Source organism: Didymosphaeria variabile (genome assembly GCF_027946475.1).
Source record: "Didymosphaeria variabile strain IMI 356815 chromosome Unknown scaffold_2, whole genome shotgun sequence".
NCBI lineage: Eukaryota > Fungi > Ascomycota > Dothideomycetes > Pleosporales > Didymosphaeriaceae > Didymosphaeria > Didymosphaeria variabile.
In genome coordinates this window covers 2,083,178-2,109,966 of record NW_026611621.1, presented here as the reverse complement: position 1 = coordinate 2,109,966, position 26,789 = coordinate 2,083,178, and the positions used below count along the sequence as shown (strand labels likewise).

Genomic DNA, 26,789 nt, shown 5'->3' with positions numbered 1-26,789 from the left:
CGACTGCGTTCGTTCCCACCGGGATGTACCTACTAGGTGTAATGATATACAGATGTATGCTCTATATGCTTCACATTTTCTTCTATCCCAAGTAGCAAGACTGGACATGTATCTATCACAGTTTTGGCGGGTATGTTCTTAGTTGCAAATACACCTCTCCCTGTAAGCTTGTCAACCCTCGTTTCGGAGGCATGCGGTATTCAAGTCACCTGGGCAGACCTTTGGGAGTGTCTGTTACTATTTCGAGATTTGGACAGCGTTGAAGCGGGATGCGCGCAGAGCCCATCTTGCAATGGGGCATGACTGACAACAAGGAAATGAAAGCAATTGACGATTAGATTAGGGTTTATGTGAAGGATTGTTTTCGGAAGAAAAGAGCTAATTTTCAACTATAGCGCGGATGCATGGCTTAGTGCCGGGGATCGCAGGCGAACCAAGGATCCACAGCACCTCAACTGCAGGCAGGGATCTGAGAGCTTACGATGACCTCACAGCTCCTCGACGTCGCGACACAACATCATACATAATCTTTAGAGTTACAGAGCATATTCCACGATCGCCATGCGCTGTGTTTAGTGCAGCTGTATCCTCTAGTACGCGATGGCTCACCAACACCACGCCTCCACCACCGATGCGCTCAAGACTCCGCACTCGGTGAGCTTGAAAGTCCTACGGTAATTCTACTACCTGTGTTCTGCGCTGCATGTCTCTACTGATATACACAAGCCTCTCCCGCCCTTCTCTTACAACACAATACCCGCTGCCCGCCTCGGAGGCATTGGGCATTGCACCCACAGCATCGCTGGCGTACCCCTCCTCGCGCACCGACGCCAAATTCATCCTCTCGCCCGTCCTTAATCTCCCTGAAGCCTTCGGCAGCGCCTATGTCGGCGAAACATTCTCCTGTACACTATGCGCGAACAACGAGATCGAGGCAGGGAACACAAGTAAAGCGGTTAGTGGGGTGCGAATACAAGCAGACATGCAAACACCCTCTGTGCCTAAGGGCACTTCACTCGAACTCTTCGGCCATGATAGAAACGAAGATTCCCTGACCAAGAGCAACGAGGAAGACATCGGCCCAGGCTCAAGTCTGCAGAAGATATTACGCTTCGAATTGAAGGAGGAGGGCAACCACGTCCTCGCCGTGACGGTCACATATACGGAGACTGCGCTCGCAGGCGAGGGCAGACCGACCGGCGGCAAAGTCCGCACATTCCGCAAGCTATACCAATTCGTCGCGCAGCAGCTCCTCTCTGTGCGGACGAAGGCGGGAGAACTCGCGCCCGGGCGGCACCTCCTCGAAGCACAACTGGAGAATATGGGGGAGGGTGCGGTGAGTCTGGAAGATGTCAGCGTGAATCCGAATGAGATATACAAGGCCACGAGCTTGAATTGGGATCTCGATTTGAAGGAGGGGAAAGAGGATGTGATGAAGCCGGTGCTGATGGCGAGAGAGGTCATTCAGGTTGCGTTTTTGCTTGAGGAGAAGGCCAGAGAGAAAGTATTGGAGGATGGAACGAAGGCTCAGTTGGTAGATAACAAGAAGGTTCTGGGGCAGTTGGCGATACAATGGCGGACGGGGTTGGGGGATCGGGAACGTTGAGTACGGGGTGGTTGACTGCTAGGCGTTGATGAGCATGCGCGCATAATCATCCGGAAAACGAGATTTCCGATAGGCAGTGAGCGCAGGCGCCAAGTAAGAGATCGTGCCGAAGAGAGCACTAGAGAATTGGGCTGGTTCTGGAACTGAACGATCCTGATCCGTACTCGCCAATGCAGGTCAGGTAATGAGCTCAGCAAAACGAATCCCATGGTAAATTGCACGAGTTTAACGAAGCTATCCATGGCATTCTTCAAGATGGGGGCCGCCTACGTAGCCTGCGGTGGCTTGCAAACTATGCCGTGGCACCAAAAGCAAGCACGCACGCTGCAAGTCGGAGAAAAAATATCTAGGCGATCACAACCTCGGGCGCTGGGAAATTCAGACTCTTCTAGTGGGATCGATTGAAAAGCAGTGTGAGCTTTCATTGCCCCCCTGCGGAATACTCATTTACGCTTTCTGCGCATCAGTCACATCTTCCACTTCACTTCCCTCCCTTCTTATCCCTTATCCACAAAAATCCCATGCCTAACGTCAGCCTCCGCCTGGTACACCGTAACCTCATTTTCGAAACCAACACTAGGCGCAATGTCCTCCAGTGTTCGGTCAGTGGAACTCTGCGCTTGGATCAGAGGGGAACTCTGCACTAATGAATTCGGTTTTCGGATCGCTAGGGTCGGCGTGTAGACGGTCGAGGATGATGCGCGCTTCATCGATGCGGTCTTTCTTTATGAGCCAACGGGCTGTTTCGTGAAACCAACAGAGGCCTGCGAGGAGCAGAAGAGCCATACGAATTGGACAGCGATAGGTGATCGCCATGTGCTCTAGCCGCCTGTGTACACTCGATCATATTTCTATTGTTAACCTTCAACTAGGACTGACAGCCCTTCCAGGAGTAGCCTTGGAGTATCATAAGCCACGTGAGCCAATTCAGCCTTCAGCCGTGTATCCGAAAACAAGACCAACAGCGTGCATGTCGACCAGGCCTGCACGCACCTTTACAGGACCAACTTCGTTTATCCATATCTAGACAATCACTTGATAGATGCTACAAGGAAAGATCGTCGCTAACTGGAACAGCAGCCAGCACCGTAAATGCCGAGGCACCAGCGCAAAGTTGAAAGGCGATAAGAACACCTATATGCGTACTCCCAACCAGCAAGGCGCCAAGAACAATCGCTAGGACTGTGCTCTATCAACAAGTATCAGCAGTATCAGCATAAGTGCGCGCAAAGTCTATGTACAGTGTGGACTGCTCACAATAGCAATGCCCCAATTTTGTCCATATCTGTCGGAGATGTTTGGCAGGAGCAGAGCACCAATGACATCTGCTTGGAAACAGTTCATTGGTAACTGCTGTCGTTTCCGTAGCATTTCTTCGCTGCCTTGAGTCGAGTTCAAGGTGGTCGATGAAAAAAAGTTGACCTAAGCATTATTGAGAGCTGGAGTGAAGTATAGATTATCGGGGCAGAATGGAGAACACTAATATTAAACGATAACGGAAGTAGTGTAGCCATATGACATGGGCCTAAACTCGACGAGAAGAGATAGGAAGATGTTGTACGCATTGATGTGTTGTGTATGATGTCAAAATACCGTGGTTCGACAAGTTTCAAGCCGGACTAGAGCTATAAAACGAGATCGACCTTTCACTGGATTGTGCATTGCTTCTTGGAAGCTGTAGCTGCTTGCCGTGTACTCGCATCAGCTTGCATGACCCATTCTGCGCTTCGTTGTAGCAGTCGCCACGCGCTTACAGCTGTAGACCTGGTAATGCCTTGTTAATAAACACGTTGTTATGGTATTGTTTGATCAAGACTTCTTCGGTTTTTTCTTTCGCTGTTCATGAGATGGAAGAATTTCCGAGTTCAAATAGAATGCAGGGTAAAACTCTCCGAGCAGATAAAGTTGGCTTTGAGATGGCAATAACGTCCCGCCTTAGGCCAGATCTTAAAATTTATCTGAGCGCATAATGTCCTATTCTTGGGGTTCGACATTTTGATCTGGTTTTATTAGCCACGCTGATTGACCTTCTACACAAGGATATGGTCCAACTGCGCACTATCATGACCTGTTTACCCTAGGACCACATCAGGATTAGCACTATCCCGCATGTTGTACTGTATGTACCACTACGGTATGGTAGGTGAAAAGTGCATAAAGCACATTGAGAGGCCTACACTGGGTGATTACAGAGCTTACCACGATTTTGCACCCCCCAGCAGGGCAATTGGGTCATCTCCTGCGAACAACTGGACCGTAGGGTAAGTTTATGGAGGCTCATGTAAAACATCGATACATCGGTCGGTGTTGCGTCTGACAACGTTGGATAAATCTTACGACTGTACGCGCGTCTTAGATAGAACAGTGATACCATGTTGGTGATAACGAGATAAATTTTGGTTCAAGTCTATACATAGACAGCTCTCATGCAATCACCGTTCCTCTTCGAATCCGAGTCAGTGTCGTCCCGACGATTTGTCACACGGGAGGATCATACGTAGAACAGGTCGTCGGCGCTGGAACTGACTCTGGGTTTTAGTTTTGTTGCTGGTATCAAGGGTGACCCTTTCCTGGAAAAATTTTGACATATGTAGGCCCGACTATACCTTGTTAATATGAACATGGTGGAAGGTGGTCTAAGCGTTCTATGTGTACTCTGCGTGTTTCTTTCATGTATGCTTTCCCATTTGTTGTAAGATTAATGTACCAGCAAGTAGACGTCTTCCGATGCGTAGACACAACGACAGAGTACAGTTCAGTGATATACGAAGTAGTGTTGAGAGCCGTCATAACAAATCTGTCCGCGAATCAATGCAGAATTCGAGCTTTATCTTCATGTTTCAGATGAATATTGGATCTGACATCCGGGCACGTCCAGTGCGACACTTGCCTTTCGATACAGCAATACTGTCCTGCATGCAAGCGACACGGTAAACGGAGTCACCCTCGGCTGGGCAGATCGAGACCAACGCCTGTACGCGTATGGCATCCCGCAGGGCCTTAGTATACACCCGTCACGATAAGAGTTGTTTGTGAGCCGATGCATGATGGCTGCAGAACCTACGCCTCCAATACATGCAATTTGTACCTGCATACAAGGCAGCGGTTCCTGGACCGCATACCCGGGCCGTAACGAACGTTTCACCCGATATCGCGGAAGAAGCTTCGATGGTCGCCATGAGAGAATGCAATGCTCGTCGGAATTTGCTGGATTCATTCCAGCGCGATAGTTGACAACAAGAACGACGTGTCGTTCTGATGACCAGGGATACGGCTGGATGGTTCGGGCCGCGGCTAGCATGCTGTGTATGTACGAGGACGCAGACGCACACGGAAGATTAATTGCGTAATCAGCGAGTAGATTAACGCTGCTGCTGCTGCAGTCAGCCGGAAGCGCAGTGCAAACGTGGAGACGGACATGGCATCGGCCTTTTCTGACCGGGCGGACTCGTCTCGACGGCATTCCAACGTGGCAGAGCATCAGGCGAGCTTGTTTGGCAGCAAAGCAGAGGGTTGAAACACAGGCAACGGGGAGGAGCCCGGTGGGGCAAATTGGACGATGGCTCGAGGGATTGGAGGAGGAGGCGAGACTAGAGCAAATCGCGAGGACCAGGATGTCCCCAGACGGAGCGCGGTGCAGGCGGACCGTGCTCTTGCGGGACCGTCTTGGCCAGCCCGCCCTCGATGCCGAGATGCGAGAGACGAACGGGTTGAGGGTCTCTGTAGGTGGATGAAATGAGGTGGGCGATCAGCGCGGAAGTTGGTTGTTCCAGAGGGCGCGCTCGGCGAGGTGGAGGCGGGATGGATTGCGATGGTCAGGATCGTCGGTGGTGAGGCGTGACAGTCGTCGTGGACACACACGTCTCAAGCCTGGAGCAGCATGGCGGATGGAATCGATATCCAGCCAGCCCACAATTGCACGCAGGGCCCCTCATCTACCCCTGCGCCCAAGACGTCCTATCGTGCGGTGTCATTGTCGTGTGCGACGAGTGACAGTTGACAGGCTGCTGCTCGGGTCGCACCCCCTATCCGTGCCCTGGCAGAAGTGCCTCTCGGTGCCGGACCTCGTCTGATGCACACTGCATGCTACATAGCATAGTATGCTACTATATATTGGCATAGCGGCGGGCGCGAGGGGGTTCGGCGGCCCCTGTCGCGCTTGCCCAGGGGAGCGTCCTGTTTCGGCAGGCAGTAGGGAGCACCCGTCTCGATCGGGGGCAGTTGCGGACTCAGGGCTCAGGGTCGCGCCTGCCGCTGCCGTCCACGCCGCTGGGTGAATGCCATCTTCACGCGTCGGCGCGGCGGGCACACGGGGCCTTGCTGGACGACGACAGCAGAGCGGCGCGTGGCCGTCGTCCAAGGGCTCGTCCAAAGGCTCGTCCTGCGTGTCCGGGCAGCAGCCAACGACGCGCCATCCCGCCGCGTCGTGCCTTTTCCAAATGCTGGCTGCCCGCTTGCAGACGACCCGCCCTGTGCTTTGGCGGCGATAAGCAGCTAATCAGTAGAGGAGTCGTGCCCTAACCGCGGGCTTGGGCCAGCACCGTCCTCGCTGGTCCAAAATCTCGCCGCCAACCCCAACGCTCTCCTGCACCGAACTCCTCCGCATCCAATCCTCCTCCGTTCCTGCACAAGCCGCCTGAATCTGCGCCCGCCTCGCAACCCGCACGCCCATCTGTATTCCCAACAACCTTCGCCGGCGCCCGTGTTACGCGATAACGGCTGCGACCAAGCCTGTCACCGTCGTACAGTCTCAAGCTTTCCCCGTGCATAACCTGCACGCCGCACGCACAAACCGTGCGAACGAGCGTCCAATTCCAGATGCCTTGATCGCCTGGCCGCAACCTCGACCTCGACCTCGACCTCACCACGACCTTCTTGCTGCCTTGTCCTTCGCCCTCGTCTTGGATATCACATGTCCCAACATCTACAATGGCTCCCGCTCCCGCTCCCGCTGCAGATGTCACACCGCCGCTCGCCGACTATTTCTTCATATCTGGAATTGAGTCCTCGCAAGTCTACGACGAACGCACACAGCCCAAGCCAAACAGCCTCAGCACCATTCCCTCGCCGCTGTCGTCGCCCCCACCGCTAGACGTAGACGAGACCATTGAAGAAGACCGCGCTCTGGAGACCGATTCGATCCGCCCAAAGTCACAGGAGGGTTTGTCTCTGTCCAATGGCGACACCAGCAGACGCGCATCTGCCCGTCTGAGTTTTGAGAATCGCAAGTCTACTGGCACCATTGTTGGGCCGGATTCCAAGCAGACCGCCAGCAATCGAAGTAGCGCGACAATCAAGGGCGTGCAGCTGGGAGGGTCAGGGCTTAGCGATCAGGACTTTGAGAATGCGTTGAGGAAATTCGCCTCGGAACGCGACACGTTTCTCGAAGAGATACAATTTACAGCAGGTGTTGCACAGCAGAACAGGGCGACTCCCACCAAACCGCCGCGACCGCGGCCGCAGCGGATCCAGCAACAGCAGGAAGATGGTGTTGGAAATCTTAGATCTGGCGTGGGCAGCATTCGGCGGCGCCTTTCGACTATGCAGAGCAGCCTCAAGAGAACATCCTCCGTGGCACGCCAGGGTAAGTCCAAGCGTAGGGCGCGATGCGCCGATCCCGGGCGATTGAAATCGGGCGTTTTGTTTGCTTGTGAGATCGGAAACATTACTGACATGGGTCCAGCATCGGTCCGCACGTCAAAACGAATGTCTGGTTACAATTCAGTCATCCCAGCCCCACAACCCTTCAACCCGGAGCCGAACATGCATCCCCTGCTACGTCGTTATGAGCCCGTACTACTGGATCGCTACCCGCCCAAGAACATGGTCGAGGAACTGAAGCGCAGGAATCCCTTCCCGGATTACGTTCCAATGTTTGCTTTTCCCAACGATGTCACGGTGGTTTCAGCAGATGAACGACCGAAGACTGGGTGGCATGGATTTGCTATGACGAATTCAGACGGTTCCAAATTATATGGTATCTGCATGATCGTCTGGCAGCCGCTGAATGCTGAGGCGGCTGAAGGGCTGGAACGACAGTGCGAAGAATGGCGGCGATTGCACATGAACCAAGAAGAGCGCGAACTAGCCGCCAGTCTGGGAGAGCGATTAGCACTGGAGAGAGCAAAGCTATCAAGACTCTTAGCAAAGCTGCCTACTGTAGCATCCGAATCTGAGGACCGCGAAGCTCTCGAGGATGAGATCAGTTCGGTAGAAGAGAAGATTGGCCTGATGACAGATCTCCTGCGGCCAGTGAGGCATGGTGCAGCTTCCAAGATTGAAGGCCTCACAGACGGTGAAACTGGACTCTGGATCCCGCGCGCGTACGGAGTTATGGGCCGAGATGCCAGTCTGACACCCTTCTGGAAAGAATGGCTCAAGGCCGTTGTTGTACCCATGACGAATGGCGTCGTACAGCGAGTGCCGCCTAGCTCTCCACGAATTGGCATGTGGCAGCCCCTCGAGCGTTATGTTGTCAACTTGTGCGCAGAGGCTCTTAGTCCGATCAACTCTATCACACAAGTCGAGATTGCGATCCGCGAGCTTCGTCTATACGCCAGGAAAGAGGCCGTCAACGAGATTCCCGGGTCTCGGAACATCGACATCTACGCTCTTTTCAGATGCTTGTCCATTCCAAACATCGTCTCTTTGTTCGAGTATGTTTTGGCCGAATCAAAGATCATCCTTCTCTCCTCGCATACTGCCATGCTTCACCTTGCAAGCATGGCAATAGCCAATCTGATATACCCTTTTAAATGGGCTGGTGTATTCATCCCGGTCCTACCTGCACGTCTAGTCCAGACCATCGAAGCACCTTGTCCGTACATTGTTGGAATCGAACGAAGATATGAACCCGCGGACTACCCTGAAGATGACTATGTTCTGGTCGATTTGGACAACGACATGATTGGTACAAACGGTGGACAAGCTCCGCCGCTTCCGCGACAACAGCGGCGTAAACTTACATCTCTACTGCAACACTCTGCGCCACATCACACAAGATATGGTGTACCAACAGGACCTCCCGCCTACGCTGTTGAATCATTTCCGTACGATACCTTTTGCTCCGAAAACCCAGGTATCTTCTCGCATCGGGCTTATACGCTGTCCGTACAGCAATATATTGGAATGAACTCAACTTCATTTGGTTCAGGTCCTCTGCCATCTAACCCCCGGCCCTTGATATACAACGCTTTCTTGCAATCAAGTGTTTCGAGTCGAGGAAATGACAGACCATCTACAGCAAGTACAGTCAAGACTAGCCAACATTCTCCCCCTTCACCTAAAATATCCCCGGTATCGACAACCTTCCCTCCTCTACCTAGTACGCCTATCTCACGCAGTGACTCTGGCTATGCTCTTCAAGCCAACTTGCGAGATCTACGCGAAAAGCGGTCCGGACATTTCGATACGGCCTCTCGTAGGAGCTCATCATTCGGCTTCGAGCGGGTACCTCCAAATCTGAGGAGACCCAGTCAGACCTTTCTTGGGCATGCTCCCAGTGCATCAACTTCGTCCTTGAGCCATGAGCTCCGTGCGCCATCTTCGTACGCCCCATCTGTATATGCACAATCAACCCTAGCAGCATCTACCATAATGCCTGGCTTGGCGATGCAACCGGTTCGGAATACGGATACAACACGATGGCAAGAAGGACACTGTATGCAGTGGAGACCAATGGAGCAGAAAGCAACATGCTCCATCTGCGATGAAAAGTCTGATGAAGGTTTATACCGTTGCTCTGGCTGCAGCACTTACGCACACGGGAGATGTGTAGACACAATCTGCATGGTATGCCCCTCCGCTTTCCGCCCCGATCAGGTTCGAGCCTCGTTCGTAAGATGTTTTGCGAGCCTTTTGTATACATACCGGAGGTACATGACTCCAGCAACCGGTGACCAGAAAAGGTCCGGTTTGATCTATCACTTCAAGATGGATGAGTTTGTTAAGAGTCTACCACACGAGAACGTGCAGTACGTCCAGATGCTCCAACAAACGCAAGGTACGTTAGGTGCTTCATAAATACGAGTCGAACACTAATCGAACCCAGGCTTCAACGAGTTCATTCATGAACGCGAGAGTACGCGTTCTGATGATCCTTCGGTCAAACTGTTCGATGAAGTCATCCTTTCCAAACGAAACCGCGGAAAGGCATCATTCTTCCACAAATCGAAGATAGATTTCCTCTCCGACAACAGCGATCACCTCTGGCGCACAGCTGCGGCAACTCCGCCGAACTCACGATTTCCGGGAGACTACCGCGAAATCATCACGCGCAGTAAGCCACTTCTCCATGCAGTCGGCCCTCAAATACTAACGGCCATACAGTTCCCGCCAAACTAGATCCTACCCTTATGAAAGAACCGCGCGTCATACAGGGTATCCCGCGCATACCCATGGCGAAAGCACGACGAAAACCCATACCCTCGATGCTCGGTCCTAACGGCGTCAAACACCCCATAACCCCACCATCATGATTCTTATTTATGCTACGACCGCACGAAAGTATCTAATACCCACTCACTACGCCTCTCATCTTTCGTTCCCAGATCTTGTACACTATTCTCAGCGACGGTGCCCCAGGAGTCCGCTTGGTCGATAACCTAGGCGATTGGTTTCTGGTTCAAATCAATCGTTGCGTCGGAGGTTACTAGCGGTGTTTTTTGTGTAATTCTGATTGCCTGCATTCGCTTTTGGTGTCGGCTTTTGGCCAATTATGTTGTGTTCTGTTGTGCTTTGGATACCCCATCACGTTGCTCAGGGGCAGTGCTGGCAGCTCATTCTGATGCGCACGAGAACTTTGTCTTGGCTCGCTTGTTTGGTCTTCTACACTGCTCGCTTTTGAGTACCTTCTGCGCTTGGTCGTGGTGAGAGAGACTACGATGGTTGTCTGTATATCTTATAATAAGTGCAGTCTGCTTTATGGAGGGAGCCTAAGGCTAGGATGAGAGCCTGGCAGAATCAACGAATGCGCTCTCAGTATTCGTGTCTAAAGATCCTGTGACTCCAACGTCTCGGTAATATCCTCGCCCACAACACGCGCAGCCTTCGCATGTAGTAAATCTAGCGGACGCAGTACTACTTTCGAAGTCCACAGAAAGTATGTCAGAGGTATCGGATCGGAGTCGTTTCACGGACTTTGCGCGCACCTCGTAGAACCCTGGTCAACCGGGTTGAACTCAGCTCTCAACACATCGTGCAACTTCTCTCAACCATGCCTAGTCTCCATCCAATGTATCTGTATCTTAGTTTTGCGCCGATGATTTCAATCACGAGATCGTGGTTTCCCAATATCTCTCGAAGACACGGGAAAAACGCGGTTCCTGGCACCCTGGCTAGCCGCTAGCGCGTTTTACCCCGAGAATAGCACCCATGCCCAGTCCGCCGGCCCGTGCTTTCCCCTGATGCTGGCCGCCTCGCCGCGCCGCACTCAACGTCTTCTCACCAACAAACGCCGTCACAGTCACTCACTCAATTCTTGCACATTCTTTTCTTGAGGCCGTCACTCATTACGCGGTTTGCTAATACCCTACCTACTACGACCTTTGCACGCTCTCTGCGCCACACTTTCGATACCCGATCGACCATTTGATAATCCAACATGTTCACCAAGACCCTCTTCGCCGTCGCTTTTGCCGCCGTCGCTTCCGTCGCCAGCGCTGCCTCCCCCCCAGGCTGCCTCCTCGGCGCCGTAAACACTTACGACACGCCTTCTGACATCAAGGCCGTGTGCTCCGCCAAGGACATCACCACGCAGATCAGCAAGAAGTGCGGCGACAAGGCCGAGGACGCGCTCTCTGCGCTTGCGGACATCTGCAATGATGCTGGTGTGAAAGTTTGTAAGTTTCGCTTTCGCCAGAGAGGGAGAGTAGCAGGATGTGAGGGTGGAAAGCTAATTAAATAAACAGCGACCAAGCTCCCGACCAGCGCGTCCGGGACCGCAACCCCCACCGGTACAGGTGCCAGCAGCAAGAGCAGCGGTAGCGCGGATAGCACCGTCTCTGCGTCTCCTTCGTCTTCGTCTTCCTCTGGCTCGACCGAGAACGCCGCCGCTTCGGGCACGACGTCCGGTAGCCCGGCCGAGAGTACTGGATCCGCAGGTACATTGGAGATCAGTGCCGCGGCGCTGTTGGCCGGTTTAGGCGTCGTTGTTGCGGCCTTGTAGGAGTCTGGGCTTGGTGGTGATGGGTGACATGTAGTGGAGGTGGTGGATTTTCAACATGGCTGTGAATATCTGAGAGCCGGCGGGCACACTGCCGGATCTGCTTTTCGCTGGCTATATTATACCTAAGTGTCAATATGGAGTTCATTTGGCTTGGAAATGCGTCTTTTGTCAACGTACGCCATATGCTGTGGTCTCATTTCTTGCACCGTGACATAGCACTCGACTAACACCGATTGTACTTCATCTGTCGCGGGCTCTAACAAAGATCTTTGTGCCGCATGCGTGGAAATTCTCTCTCCCCCTCTATCTTACCAAGGCTATTCAGCGTACAGTCCAATTCGAAAAAACATTTGTTTTCATTGGGTATGACGGCTACTTAGGGTTCCTAGCAACCTGCAGCATTACTAACCGATCCATATTCGACAACCATTTTTCTGCGAAGCCGCGATCGGTAAATCTCTCTGCCGACTTTCTCGCTCGTTTCCGCATCGCCAATGTCTCCCCTCTGCTCAACGACAGCGCCTTGCAGAAGCCTTCGGCGTATTCTTCAGCAGTAGAAGCGTGGAACCCTGTCACGGAGTCATGATACCATACTTAGACATATGGAAGGAAAGGGCAGGGTATCTTACCAGTAGGTTGACCATCGATCGGAACTACAATGTCCAGCTTTGGGCCTCCAGAGTTGTTGACCACGGAGAGTAAGCCTGCGGCTTGGTACTCGACTACGCCAATGCCAAAGTGCTCGTTCCACATGCTGTTGACGCCGACGCTGGCTTTGCGCATCCATTCCAGCATCTGCGGCCACGTCGCATCACACACGAACTCGACATCGTCTTTGACATGCAGCTCGTGTGCTAGTAACCTCAGCTTATACACGCGAGTCGCGTCATCAGAGTCGCGCACAGAGCCTATCAAGACGAGCTTTGGGCGCTGCCCGGGGTACGAAGGCATGTCCGGGTTCGAGCTGGCGAATTTGGCAAAGGCGTTTAAGATGAGCGTGTGGTTTTTCTCTGGGCGGAACTGCGCGATGTAGAGCAGGTAAGGGCCGCGCTGGTTCTCGCTTTCGACTGAAACTTCGACCTCAGTTTCTAATTCTTCCACGGCAACGGGCGGGAACACGACGTCGATGTCGTGGTCGGTGGTCTTGTTCCTTCGGTTGCGGTACGGGCCCCAGAGGGACTTGATGTGGGTTTGGGTCCAGGTAGAGTTTGTCATTACAACGTTGATGAGACTACCTACCTTGCTGTAGAGCGCGGCGAAGAGGTTCCAGTACTGGCGCTTTACTAGACCGCGGTATCCTTGGCCTGCTCCTGCGTTTACGCCTTGGCCTCCTACGTTGAGGGAGTCCAGCATGTCGGTGGATATAGTGGGGTAGTGGACGTATGCGCCTGTGGGTACTGACGGGAAGAGGAGGCTGGAGAAGGCTAGTGAGAAGGCGTAACCCATTGTGTCGATGAATATGTCGGGAACAAGCAGCGTGAAGGCATCATAGGCGAGAATTACGGAGCCTATCGACTGGCCCAGCAGCGTAAACCGCGGCCAGGTGCTGGCGAGGACATAGTGGCGTGTAGTAAGGTAAAGGAAGTGTACGGTCGGAGGATGGAGACGGATATTGAAGCGGTCTTTGACACGCTTGAGTATTGCGGCCTTGTCGACATCGTGGTCGCCCGTATATACTATGCAAACAGCTTCCGGCCAGCGCTTCTGGGTTGCGCGGATGGCGGCCCAGAGGACCCGCTCGCCGCCGCCTCCTGCATTGCTGTGCACCAGTATGTAAGCTACCGTGTTCTTCTGATTTGCCGCAGCAACGCCTACCAGAATGGGTGGAAGAAGCCCACGATACCACTCCAGTCCTTATCCGCCTTTCCGCCGTTCACCGCGCTCCCCACCATGGAAGTCTCCACCTCTTCCCACTCGTCATCTCCCCTGCTCTTCTCGTTCTTGTGCTTCGCGTCGTAGTCTTGCTGTTCTCTGGCTACCCGAGCTAGCAGAAGTTCTCGTCTGGTTTGGGATGACCGGCGGAGGTAGCTGCCCAGCAACTGACCGACGTTGCGCAGCACGGAGGGGAATAAGTAAAGACCAACAGCGAGAGAAAGCAGGATAAGAGAAAGAGAGGGTAGGAGAGCCATCACAGGCAACGCCGGGGGTATCACAGACGGAGGAAAAGCAAAGAAGAAAAAGAGACATGTGACGAGTTTCAAGGGACAGCTGGAGGTGGGATGGGGCCTGGCCGTGCTTTTGCGTTGCGCCAACCCGACAGCCTGGTTCCGCCGCCGCAAGCTTCCGCCGAAGTGCCATTGCGAGACTTTTGCAACATTGAACACTTCCATCACACCATGCTATCTTCGCGGATATCGCAATCGCCCGGCCGTCAATTGCTCTCTAGAGCTCCGATTGTTCCACCTACAGCCTTTTACAACCACCGAATCCGCGCCTTCCACGCTACAGCTCCCCGCAAAGATGCCGCCGTCGACGCACTCCTCTACCTCCCCCACGAAATGATATCCTTGATACACGCCTACGTCCCTTGGTATGCCACGCTCCCGCTATCTGCCTTCATAATCCGCGGCCTCCTCGTCACCACCGCCGGCTCGTACGCGCACGCCCTGACCGCCCGCTACATCGGCACGCACCCAGTGCGACAGGCACTCGCCTACCAGAAGCGCCAAGAGCTCATGCTCCGTGGCGGGTACAGCAACCCTAAGCAAGCCAGAACCGCCATAGCCAAAGCCGTGAAGGAGGAAGTGTCCGCGCTAGATAAACGCTGGAACTGCACCATCTGGGGCCAAGCTAGTTGGACGATAGCACAGATACCGATATTCTTCACCATGGCCGAGATCATACGGCAAATGTGCGGGACAAGGGATGGGCTGCTGGGTATAGGCTTGAGTACATTGGGGTTGAAGAGCGGGACAGGAACGGTGCATGGGGTTGCGTTGGATCCGAATCCGTGGTTCCAACCTTCGCTCGCAGACGAGGGCATGCTGTGGTTTCCGGACCTGCTTGCTGCCGACCCGTTTCTACCGTTTTGTGTATCCGCACTTATGTTTACCAACGTGTACATGTCCAAGCAGGGGCTCAGCGCGGACCCGGACGCAGCGCCTACATTCTCTAAGATGGTGAGGAGAGGCCTGATGGGTGCGAGTCTCTTGGTTGGGCCCTTGTGTCAGGATCTTCCTGCCGCTTTGATGCTGTATTGGGCCGGCAGTACGTCGAGCGTCATCCTGTGGAACTTCTGGCTCGACTGGAGATACCCAGCACCACGAGGCTTCATGGCCTGCAAGCGACCGCTGACGATGCTGGGATCACCGGGATCAAATGCGAAAATAACGCCTGGCCTGGGGTTGCCAATGACTAAATCGAAAACCATGATCCCGCAGATGCAAGGAAAGAGGCGGCAGCGCATCTAAACTTGTATATTGTAGAGATACCCGTATGCTATGACTTTGTGTAAGATACTGTGGCCACATCCGTGCAGTGGTCGCTTGAGGCACGGCACCATTCAGGGAAACATCAGGAATGATTGTAGAGTATGCAACCCAAGTGGATCCCTGAGAAACCTGACAATTGATCGAACGTCTTGTGAGCATTTATGGCAACCTGGTACGAGACCTTCCTGTCCGTACAATTCTCCGCAAGCAGCATGTACCCACGTTACAATAGAGTGGCTAGGTAATTCTAGCGGAAGCTGGTGAAGTACAAGAGGATGTCTTTCCAGTTAAATACGCATGTTACACGGTCGCCGCACAACGAGGCTTACTGAGTCTGCTAATATCCCAATCATGAGTCAAAACATGAAAGCATGAGCAACTCGATATCGCTTTGAATTGAGTTACGCCACCGACCCACACCCAGAATGAAACAGCGGAGACGTATCCACACGGCCTCTATCCTGTTCCACAACATGCGCAAAAAGTTAGGCAATAACATACAACAGCAGGGATTCTCGCATCCTCACGGACCGCAGTACTAATCCGCCGGTGCATTGCTTGTATATGGCTGAGCGAACGGGAAGCCTTTTTCAATGCCCTATGGTCGTATGTGGTAGCTACAGAAGATTTGGATATGTCTCGCAATTTTTCTTTTACTTGCTGTGCTTTGCAAAACTTCTGCACCCACCTCTCCATGGTTCTAGCATACTTTCTCGTACATTTCAGCCAATCTATGTGCTATAGAACTCTAACCATTGGCTGAACTATGTTAGCTCTATACTTTTGGGCCTGGTAGACGTTAAATAGGGCACTAAGCTGTTAAAATTAGCTTACTAAAGTGATTAGGCCAATAATCAGCCTTCTATAGTACATAGATTGGCTGAAATGTACGAGGAGGTATGCTAGAACCATAGAGAGGTGGGTGCAAAACTTTTGTAAGGCACCGATATGTCATTGTCTATCTCGATGCTCGCGTCGTTGATATAGGCCATGCGATCATGAGCCCCTTAATCGCTACTAAATACGTCAAAATAAGGCAGCAGGCGGGCGGCGCCGCGTGACGCGGATGACTTTACAGCCATCTAGGCTCAGGTACACTTGACTAGGAAGTGCGTGAGTATCGTAGCCTAGAGCCATAATTCACGCCGAAAGGTTCGTTGAGGTGCCTCGTGTGCTTTGAAGACGATATCAAGAGGAATGCATCGTTCGACAGATCGCTTTTGAATTCTCGGCAATGCATGCTCTAGAGTAACACAACAAACTTAGTCTGTTTAGACATTAGGGGTTGACCAACTCTTTCTGTGAGTTACCGTATCTTAGCAGCCAACGCGCACCTTGTTACCAGTAAAAGGTTTCCTCAGTATTACTAGTTAGTAGTATAACTATATTTATAAGGCAAGTAGATAAATAGATAAGAACAAGGTCATATAAGATGTAAGTGAACAGAAGTAAGATACGCAATATAGAGTTTGACCACGCAGCTCTTTCTACTATCAAGAACCTTTTATGTATTCCATCGTTCTACCAAAGATATTACTGGTTCACAATTTTATACATAACTTTTGCTATGAATGCTTCCTCAGAGCAGGTAATAAAGTGCCATAGGAGAATCTTCTGGCTCCCGAATCAATGACCGATATTCTCTGAAGGCGCACGCATCGCGTACGCATATTCCCTATTTTAAGCTCGCCGCGAGAAACATTGCTGAAGCTGCTCAGATTGCTTTCTAATCAAGCCAGCTGTCTCCGCTTTAAATTACAGATGACATCGTACTGACCGCGGAAACCAGCATTATAAGTCTGCCACAATCGGTCGTGCGCCATTTCGAACGTGAACTCACGAATAATGGTAGCAGAGACTTTATATGCCTGAGCAAGTGCCAACTACAATCATGTTAAAATATTTCAAAGCATTTGTCCGGCACTTGGGGCTTACATTTCGTCCAATGCATGTCCTTGTCCCAGCGCCGAAGTTGATCATCGCCTTATCCATAGCGTGGTTCCTCGTTTCACTCTCCTGCCACCTCTCTGGCTTGAACTCCCTTGCATCCTGGCCAAATATTTCCTCGTTGAAGAGCACAACGGCGGGGTTCATGCCGGCGCGGTATCCGGCTGGGATGTGGTAGCCGCACAGCTCGAATCCTTCAGCAGGAGCATGACGCGGCATGGTGACTTGGAAGCTAGGGAAGATACGGGTACACTCTTTGATAACTGCTGACAGATATTTAAGTTCGTCTAGGGCGCCGTATTGGACGGGGTGGGAGAGGGCGCCGCTTTCGAAGGCGGCATCGATTTCGACACGGAGCTTTTCAAGGACGCGAGGATTCTGCATGAGTTTGTAAAATACTGTTCGGAGAAGGATAGAGGTCGAGTCTGCGCCAGCGGTGCTGATGGTGCTTTAGATGACTATGGTCACTTTGAAGCTTTCCAAAACTTACATTGCAACCCAAGCCTCCGAACTAACTTCCTTGTTAGTAAAGTTAACCTTCTCCCCCCTGTCATGAACAATGTGAAGAAACTGTGACATGAAGTCATTACGCCTAGAGGTATCCTCTTCGGTCCTCTTAATCGCATCATCCAATTCCTTCATGGCCGTCACACGGATGCCATCAAAAGCCATGATGGCTTTCAACAACTTCGGTATAAGAGGCGCAGCTAACCCTACAAGTGGCCTCATATAAGTAGGAGTAACTGTAATGATACCCAGAAATGGAGTAGCAGTGTGTACGGCGTTGATATAGCCGCCGTGATCGTGCCTGTGTTCCAGAAAACCAAATTGCTTGCCAAAGATGCAAGTGCCGACATTCTCGAATGCTGGACATACTTTGTGAGTAACAAGCGTGTCAATCACCACGAAGATGGCCGGACTTACCAAACATCTCTAGCCAATTGCCGAAATCGAAAGCCTCTTTCCGGTCGGCGAACTCCCCGACCCTCTGCAGAAAGAGACTCAGCACGCCATCGATGGACTCCTCATTCTTCAGTACGCTAGTCAACCCATACACGCTTCCCACGATACGCCTGTACTGTGTATGAGTCTTCTCATCGAGCTCCGTGAACAAGTCCGTTCGCGAGTCCAGAGTAGAAGGGCGCCAAGCAGTGTACCAATCCGATTTTGAGTTCGGCTTCTGAAGCGGGTAGATCTTGGAAACAGCTGTCGGATCGGCTACGGCTACTTCGTTTGGCGCGATCCGGATGATCGGTCCGTACTTCTCGTGATAGTAGCGCTGGTATTTCTGAATGTCTCCGGTGTACATGCGGTACATGATCCATGTTCGGGAGACGGATGGCCAAAACGGGCCGGGTATCTTAGCCAGAGGGTGAAGGGTTCGTGCATAGATGATCCAAAGTGCCCAGTACGCAACGAACGCCACGGGTAGATAGTTCGTAAAACAAGTTTTCAGGCCAACGCCTAAAAGGAGGTCTTGTAGGAATGCCATCGTTCAGTCCGAGTAGAATTAAGGAAAAGGGAGCCAAAGGTGTATGGCCTCAAGTAGAGGTTACCAAGCGCTGGAAATACTTCGTGCGAGACCCCGCCATGCAAGTCGTGTACGGACTACGGACTGTGGGATCTGTCATGCATGATGGTGTGAGGTTGTGCGCAACGCGAGGCGTTGTTGCACAGGTCAAATTACTAGATCGGCGGGTGTTATTGGTCCCGAGGCGCTGTTAGCATAAGATGGTCCAGGAACTGCATTGGGGCCGTTGGCCAGTGTTTCCCACACACAGCGAGAAGATTGGTCGCAGTGGGATCCATCGTAGATACTTTGCAATCATCATGTGTCAGAAACCTGACTGGAAGGCGTAGCGTATCGGGGACCGTCTCGTATTGGCAAAAATTTGACACGGTTCGAACTTGGTGAGCGAGGCCTACCGATCGTCGACCTATTGATTCAAAGCGCCAGTTTTACACCCCGACTGTGAGAGATGCCATCGCAATTGAGGGCACTCAAAAGCATAATCGGCCAAAAATGAGTTCGTTGTAGACATCTTCCCACCCGTGGTAACGCTGGAAAACGCGAACAAAGCGTACATTTCAACGAAGACGCAAGAAGATGATACAACGGAATATGTAGAGGAAAAGGACGAGAAAAATTGGGGATTGAAACAAATCATGGAAAATAAGGCCTAGCTGCGGAAACTGGCTGACTACCCGTGAGATGACTACTCGTGAGGTGACAAGAATTCTGACCTCGCATACTTAGTCTTGTGTCAGAACTTGTGCACCATTGATAAAACACAACACAACCCGACTTAGGCAATCTAACGGCGACTTGTGTTCCTCGGTGCGTCTTCTGCAAGAGTCCACGCACGTGACGGTTGTAGATCCTCGTCCCCGTTGGCATGTAATCAAGGCGCAACACTGTGCGCCCTTGGCTGCCCTCATCCTTCAGCACGCGCCGGAGCTTGGAGCATGATGATTACTTGTAGTCATGTTCGAACTAAGAAGAGGGTATAGGTCTGATTGCTGCCATTGTATCGTTTCGGGGTATGTAGCTGATGACGATCGGTTCGGGCCGCAACAACGATGAACTACATTAGTGCTTCGGTACCAGTGTCCCGTTATCGATTTAATACACCTATGCCGTAACGTCTATCCCGATGAAAGCTATCTGGCCAAGTTCGACAGGCTCCTAGAGATCGCCTACGCGCGACAGGAGCCCAACATGCGATGGTGGCTTTGACTCCTTCCCGTGCCGACATAGCGCAATGCAGCGTACGCACGGAGAGGCTTACGGAGCTGTCTCAGGCATGATCAGGTTGGATCCTGGCTTAGAATCGATTGCATATTCGAGGCCCAGGGGACTAGTACGATTCCCATCTGAGATGCAGCGTGTATCTCTTGGACTGCAGGATAGGATCAATGACGCGAAAAAGGTTTCAGGATTTCTATGCAGGCACAGAGATTGCTTGCGCTATGTCAATCTAATCTGGTAGTCAGCCGCTTGAGCCCGAAGCCCGTGGCCGTGAATTCCATATCCAATGAGAGGTGCTCGGAGTAAATGTCAGAACTCGTCTCAACAATGGTAGCGTAACGCGTGCGCATATATCCTACCGAGGGATTGCTTGTAAGGTGTAGCACCCCTTCCCCAAAGCCTTGTGGTATGTCACTAGTCGTTTTTGGTGAATATTCCAGCAGCATCCAGTGATACGACAATACCTTTCCCGTCGCTCTAATACCGATTGATTTCTACCAGAATGAGGTGCGGAAGGGTTTTGGGGGCAGGGCAGGCTCTTATGAGTTGGTTAGCATCACCAGTAATGGCACAAGCTGGGCTACCACAATGCGTAGTGAGTGCATCGATGGTGCTCGAATAGACAATACGCTCACTGACCTCAGGAAGTCAACGTGTGTTCAAGCGGCACGTGCGAACCAAATCGACTGCCAATTGAGTGACACAGTATGCATCTGCTCCAACGAGTCGATCAATGCCGCAGTCTATGCCTGTGTCAAAAGCAGTTGCACAGTCAGAGAAGGTTTACGTAGGTACTCCGGCCACGTGGTTTTTCGCATGATATGTCTGATCCGGGGCTAGTCGCCATCAAGTCGCAGAACATCCAGTGCAACACTCCAATACGCGATCGCTCGAAGGCATTGCTCATAATTTCCATCGTCATTGGCGCCACTGCGCTGATTTCCGTCTGTATGCGCATGTCTGTCGCAGTCAGACAAGGAAACTTCGGCTGGGATGATATGGCCGGTCTTGCCGCATATGCTGCTTCCATTCCTGTAACAGTAGTGTGCTGTGTGACGTCAGTACATGGATTTGGGAAAGATACATGGACTTCTCCTGTGGAAGATATCTTCTTGACGCTGAGGGTAAGCTGCTCAATTGACGAGCGACCTGTTTTGGAAGTATCACTGATGTTGTACAAGCTCGTCTACGCAAGCCAAGTATCATATTTTCCGGCATCTGGCTTCACCAAGCTTTGCTTTCTGTTCTTTTTTCTACGCATATTCCCAGGGAGACGAATTCAGAGAGGAATACGCACACTCATTTGGGCCACAGTCGTATATATTGTCGTCTTCATGATAACCATGATTTTTGCCTGTAAGCCCATATCAGCTGTGTGGACATCATGGACTAAGGAATCGACGCCGGAATACTGCATCAATCAAAAAGCGTTTTATTACGCGGCAGCCGGCTGCAACATCGCGCTTGACATGTTGGTCGTTGTAATTCCAATTCCGGAACTCTTGAAACTGAAGCTCAGCCGGAGAAAGAAGGTGCTCCTGGTCGCCATTTTCGGCGTCGGTGCAGTGTAAGTGCGTGCAGCTCATCCAAGTATCTTGAAGGCTAATAATACTCACAGTACTGTTGTCATCTCGTGCATTCGACTCTGGGCGCTGGCGACGTACGACACTGAGGTCAATCCCAGTAGGTCATCGAACCCTTTCTATAACTGCGCGGTTTACTTACCTATTTAGTGTACAACAACGTCCTCTCTGGGGTATGGTCAGTCCTAGAGATCAACGTGGGGATTATATGTATTTGTATGCCGTCATTTCCGCGCTTCTTGAGCCAAATAGTACCGCAAGTCTTCGGGACAACTCAGCGCGACTCCCGCTTGTATGGGGATGCTGGGACGCCCAACGCATACGGGCGTAGCGGAAGGAAGAGAAACGCGACGCATGCCAACATGTTCGATATGTCAATAGTCAAGACTGTTGATATGACCGTGGAAGCTCAACGCGCATCCGATGAAGAGGTCCGCTTGATTGTGCTTCAACAGAACGAGAAGGTTGCGCAGAGCTCAACGGGTAGTGCTGATGGTATCTGGGAGACACCAATGCAGCCGCCGGATCACATCTATGACGGCCGTTCGTAGATACGATCGTATGTACTTGTACGTCTCACTGGAATACAAAGGCTTTCGATATCGAGATTGATTTCCTACTCCATTGTAGGACTGATACGTTATGCATGACATCATCGTATCCTGGTTTCAGCTCCTTCTCGGTCGCATCAAACAGAGACGATGGCCAAACCTCTAAAATTTTAGAACATGATGATTCAGCACAGATATGGGCAAACCGAGTCGACCCAGCATGGATCGTGAAGGAATAGCGCGACGGATGTGTCGATCGGTGATTGCACAATCTACAGTCTTGACAGAAGTCTCCGGCAGCCCCAGCTCAAAAGCGATGGATTTTGAAGATTGCTGAGACGCAGAGACTTAGCTACGTTCTCTGCGACTAATCTAGAGGAGAAGGTTCTCTTATCGTCGCGTGCGTGCTTAGAGAAATTGAACAGGCAGATGCACCAGGACCACCAAAGAGTGATTCAAACGCCCTCACCAGCATCGACATCACTAAGAAAATAACTGCGCATTTTAGCACTGGCCCCCTTTTTTTGTTTTAAGAAGAAAAAAAGATTGTTAATAAAAAAATTATTTCTGGTAAAGAGCATGGTCGTCAGTCACAGTCGATCAAGACCAACGGCAACGAAACACAAGTCATCCACCTCTCAAGGGTTGCAGCATGATGGTCGTACGGAGCGCACCGACTGAGCAGATTGCGTGACAAAGGTTTGCAGCATTGATCGGACATGGTCCTGAGCGGCGAGCCTTTCGACCTCAGACTTTCATCCGCTGCTAAAGTAGGAAGGTAGAACTCATTCTGGCGTTTTAATGGTTGAGGTGGGACGGTACCGATGCGCAGCGGCCCGTGCCGAGACATGTCACGTTGCAAACGCCACTCGTCAATTGCGAAACCGCTATACAAATGAATTCGCTGATAAGATCACCGATCGTGTTTAGTTGCCATAGGTCCTTAGCCAATGCAACAGGTAAAGATATATACAAGAACGAAGTTTTAAGGCACAGTGGCCGTCGCCAGAGAGCTATCGAAGACGCAGATCACCTTCCACTTTCGATAAGCTATCGCACGTCAAGGCTCGCTTAGTACGAGCCGTGAACGGGGATGGCGGGAGCCGCAGAAGATGAGGCAGCTGAGGTAGAAGCAGCAGCCTCAGTTGCAAGTTTAGTCTGCGTGAGGAAACCGCTGGGGGCAGGGAATCCGCCCGTGGGGCGACCACCAAAGCCGCCCGTGGGACGAGGACGACCGCTGAATCCGCCGCTAGGGAACGGGAACCAACTGCTGGGGAAAACGCCAGTGGGATATGGGCGGTGAGGATGGCGGCCAGTGCCTGAGGAAAGGGGGTATGGGACGTTGCTGGAGCCTGCCTCGGAGGTGGCTGCAGGTGAAGATGATGCCTCAGAAGCGGGAGTGCTGGGCTCGACAGGTTGGACAGCAGAGGAGGGGCTCACGGTCTAACAATATTAGCCTTTTCCTTTTCATAGACTGGAACATAATGTACTTACCACAGTGACGACCTCCTTCTGAACAACGGTCGTAGTGGCGACAGGTGCACAGACATCGAAGCTCGAGCTGATGATAGGTGCCGGCGCTGCGGAGTTGATTACGGAAGCCGGAAGCGAGACTGTAGCAACGGAAGACGTAGGCTGATCGGAAGCTGTGCTAGACTGGATGAGGATTGAGCTCTGGAAAGCGGCGTTGTTGGTGGTGGTGGGCGCCGGAGCGATACCAGTCGTGCTGGCAGAGGCGGCAGGAGCACCGGAGCTTTCGAGGACTAGGGAGGGAAGGGCACTGTCAGCATCTCCTGCGGCAGCGGTGGAGGATGCGATAGGGGCGGCAGCGGAGGTCTCGGTAATGGGGGCGGCGGTGGAGATAGCGACCTCATCGACGCCAGTGGCTGCGGCCGAAGACTGAACAGCCGATGTAGCGGGAGCCTTGCTCGAGGCGGCAGGGGTGGCAGAGCTAGTGGGGGCAGAGGAAGGGGCAACGGAAGTAGAGCTGCTGGAGTCAGAGACAGAGCCACTGTTGCTCATGCAGGCAAAGCTGATTTCGGAAACGCTGTCAGCCCTCTTAAACCAGCCCCCCTGGCTGGCAGCATTGAGGCTCCAGTCCATGTCGACGTAAGGCCAACAGATCCTGCCATCGCTCATCGTCACCATATCACCAGCAACGTAGACGTTGGTGCTCTTAACGGCCTCGCCAACCTTCTCGCCGTTGTTGACAAGCTGGAAGTAAGAACCGGTGAAAGTGCCCTCGCAACCGAAAGCAACGAGCGGGCAGTTGGGCTCAGCAATTTCCTCCCAGGTAACAAGCGCATTGCTTTTGTCAAAAGCGGCGACATGGGCGTTAGAGTGATCAGCAGTACCAGTTGTAATCCAGTTGACTTGGTCATCGCCGGAACCACCAAGCTCCTGGGTAGCCTGCTCGCCGATGAGGGTCTTCTTGTCCGAGAAGCGAGCGATGGCAACGTTACGGTTGGCGGTGCGATTGACGGAATGGGTGTAAGGGGCACCAAGCCAGTCATTAGTGGTGAGGTCCTTCGCACCCTTGGAGACCCAGGTGAAGATGTATTCGTCGCTGTCGACAAATCGGGCGAGATTGCTGTACGATCCGCTCATTCCACCCATGGCCTCGTTGGACGCACCGTTGGTGACATTTTCGTTCGAAACGCGCACTCCAGACATGTACTGAGTCTCGGTGTTCAACCAGATGTTTCCCTGGTCTTCGGCGCAGATACTGGCGAAAGGAGCCTCGTCGGCAGCCTCAAAAGCAATACCGGTGTTGTGCGAACATCCGAATCCGTTGCTCGTAGCACCGGCAATGTTCTTCAGGGTACCATCATCGGAGACGTACTGGATAGTGTCGCCAAAGTGGCCACTGGCGGATCCATCGTAAGCAGTGACGACAAAGTAAGCACCATATGTCTTCGCGGTCTCAGAGTATGCAAGGTCACCATTCAGATCAGGAGAGGCAGTGTGGCCGCTGCTGTTCTCAACATCTGGGCCACCGAGAAAGGTCTTCCAGGATTGTTTGCCGGAAGTGTAGCGGTAGAGCACAGCGACCGGATCTGTGACACCGGAAACCGCCTCGTTGGTTAGAAGAGCGAAACCATCGTTGTGAGCTACAAGTCCACCAGCCTCCTTACCAGTGCTCACAGACACCGCGGTACCGACGGAAGCAAAGGTGGAAGGGTCGACCTCCTGAATGTGAACACCAGTATCGCTGGAGTCTAGGTAGGCGAGGTATGCAGACTTTCCATCCGGTGAAACGGCAAAAGGCGTGCGGCGATGGTGAGGGTAGCCAGTCCAGTAAGCATCCTTCACTGGGTTGAAGCTAGACGAGAGCGACAGAGATCCAACGTGGGTCTTGAGACTGCTCTCAGAAAGCGCCGACACTACGGCCGTGAAGAGAGAAAGAGTGAAAGTCGAGTGCAACATGGTGCAGTAGGGTCAAATATGCAAAAAGAATGACAAGAAACGAACGACCAGCGATCCCAAATGAGTGACAGAAAACGGAATGATTCAAAAGCCCGTAGAGAGAGGATATAGACAGGCTTCGGACAACAATCATCTTATAGCTACCCAGTATTGAAATGACGCATCGCGCCATGCAGTTCTAGACCCAGGGGCTTCTCGGCTGACCACAGTTGGCATGGCGGACACGGTGCCGTGTGTTTATTGAACAGGTGGAGCTGGAAGTTCCTATTTCCACATTGCGGGAAGCACCGCCGAAGATCAATGGTGGAAAGTTCTGCAGGATGATTGCATTTGTTTCATAACGTTTCGCTAGAGGGAGATCCCACGTGACGTACCATTTTAGGTTAGCTCATTGCCGTGATAAGTGTCTTGTCTCGTTTCAAGTGGCGCTTTCATGCAATCTGCACTTCCTCCTCATGTGCACGTTGAAAGACATCGCTACCCGCCGCGAAGGTGCCTAAGCGAGTCCAGCAGCCTGGCTTTAGACCTGCAAGCCCGAGAACGAGACCTGATATCCATGTGTCATACCGTGCGACGCCCAAGCAAAGCACAGACGCTTTGAAATCCTGGGGAACATCGCCGCATTGCGCTCTTCGGACCGTTTGTGCCGTGTGGTCCCCTGCGATGTCTTCCACAAGTAGACAATCGTTTTGGATGGTGATCGCACTGGTACCCTTCAGGAGCAAGACATATTCCCACATACCTCCTCTTTGCGTAGAGAGCAGGGTTGCATACACGACGGGCCCACGCACATGGATTGATGCATCTGATAGAGCACCTAGGGGATTCAGACCGGTGATGGAGACAGATGAAGAGACCAGGGTGATCGCTGGCACAACAAATCGGCGTTCGTCTTGATCTAGGGGTGCGAAGGCCACAGGGGTGTCTAAGCTAGCCCAAGAGAAAGATGGGGCTCGATATTTGTCCAAGGAGAAATAATGCGCCACGGTGGCTGTAGATGTCGACCAAAGAAGGTCAAATGCCAAGTTTGCTTCCCATAGTCCAGCAATATATCTTGACGACGTAGCTTTCTGAATTTTCCCAGCGATGCCCGATATTGCTGGTAACTTATCGTATCGGTGTGTCAAGTTTCTCCGGGAATACCGTTCCACGACGCGATGCCAGGCATCCCATACCGCCTCAGGGGCCTTGTTCAGTTTCTCCATTGCCTTCGGAATCAGTGCAGGTGTGGTAGGCAGTGATTTTCGCGATGGTGAGCATTCGCAGCGGAAAGATGTTTTGCACTCGAAGAGCAACTCTGTTTTCGTGTAGTGGAGGATCCTCGTGCTGAG

The 26,789-nt window shown here is 52.3% G+C and overlaps 8 protein-coding genes across 8 annotated transcripts; 5 read left to right on the top strand and 3 right to left on the bottom strand.

Moving 5' to 3' along the window:
- Positions 1 to 703: 703 nt before the first annotated feature.
- Positions 704 to 1,606, top strand: N0V89_002403 (uncharacterized protein; the record flags this gene model as incomplete). The annotated part of the gene is made up of 1 exon (XM_056211213.1): positions 704 to 1,606. The coding sequence occupies one exon, from the start codon at positions 704 to 706 to the stop codon at positions 1,604 to 1,606; it is 903 nt and encodes a 300-aa protein (XP_056074686.1).
- A 4,929-nt stretch (positions 1,607 to 6,535) lies between these two features.
- N0V89_002402 (uncharacterized protein) lies at positions 6,536 to 10,083 on the top strand (the record flags this gene model as incomplete). The annotated part of the gene is made up of 4 exons (XM_056211212.1): positions 6,536 to 7,190; positions 7,290 to 9,608; positions 9,657 to 9,884; positions 9,935 to 10,083. The coding sequence occupies 4 exons, from the start codon at positions 6,536 to 6,538 to the stop codon at positions 10,081 to 10,083; spliced, it is 3,351 nt and encodes a 1,116-aa protein (XP_056074685.1).
- A 1,124-nt stretch (positions 10,084 to 11,207) lies between these two features.
- Positions 11,208 to 11,771, top strand: N0V89_002401 (uncharacterized protein; the record flags this gene model as incomplete). The annotated part of the gene is made up of 2 exons (XM_056211211.1): positions 11,208 to 11,445; positions 11,515 to 11,771. 2 exons carry the CDS (start codon positions 11,208 to 11,210, stop codon positions 11,769 to 11,771), a joined length of 495 nt encoding a protein of 164 aa, XP_056074684.1.
- Positions 11,772 to 12,143: 372 nt separating this feature from the next.
- On the bottom strand, positions 12,144 to 13,900 carry ALG11 (asparagine-linked glycosylation protein; the record flags this gene model as incomplete). The annotated part of the gene is made up of 3 exons (XM_056211210.1): positions 12,144 to 12,340; positions 12,401 to 13,530; positions 13,587 to 13,900. The coding sequence occupies 3 exons, from the start codon at positions 13,898 to 13,900 to the stop codon at positions 12,144 to 12,146; spliced, it is 1,641 nt and encodes a 546-aa protein (XP_056074683.1).
- A 207-nt stretch (positions 13,901 to 14,107) lies between these two features.
- N0V89_002399 (uncharacterized protein) lies at positions 14,108 to 15,181 on the top strand (the record flags this gene model as incomplete). Its single annotated transcript, XM_056211209.1, has 1 exon — positions 14,108 to 15,181. One exon carries the CDS (start codon positions 14,108 to 14,110, stop codon positions 15,179 to 15,181), a length of 1,074 nt encoding a protein of 357 aa, XP_056074682.1.
- Positions 15,182 to 16,932: 1,751 nt separating this feature from the next.
- On the bottom strand, positions 16,933 to 18,467 carry N0V89_002398 (uncharacterized protein; the record flags this gene model as incomplete). The annotated part of the gene is made up of 4 exons (XM_056211208.1): positions 16,933 to 17,085; positions 17,138 to 17,588; positions 17,640 to 18,015; positions 18,074 to 18,467. 4 exons carry the CDS (start codon positions 18,465 to 18,467, stop codon positions 16,933 to 16,935), a joined length of 1,374 nt encoding a protein of 457 aa, XP_056074681.1.
- A 2,900-nt stretch (positions 18,468 to 21,367) lies between these two features.
- On the top strand, positions 21,368 to 22,032 carry N0V89_002397 (uncharacterized protein; the record flags this gene model as incomplete). Its single annotated transcript, XM_056211207.1, has 4 exons — positions 21,368 to 21,465; positions 21,517 to 21,581; positions 21,632 to 21,659; positions 21,726 to 22,032. The coding sequence occupies 4 exons, from the start codon at positions 21,368 to 21,370 to the stop codon at positions 22,030 to 22,032; spliced, it is 498 nt and encodes a 165-aa protein (XP_056074680.1).
- Positions 22,033 to 23,103: 1,071 nt separating this feature from the next.
- On the bottom strand, positions 23,104 to 25,458 carry N0V89_002396 (uncharacterized protein; the record flags this gene model as incomplete). The annotated part of the gene is made up of 2 exons (XM_056211206.1): positions 23,104 to 23,475; positions 23,527 to 25,458. 2 exons carry the CDS (start codon positions 25,456 to 25,458, stop codon positions 23,104 to 23,106), a joined length of 2,304 nt encoding a protein of 767 aa, XP_056074679.1.
- Positions 25,459 to 26,789: the final 1,331 nt, after the last annotated feature.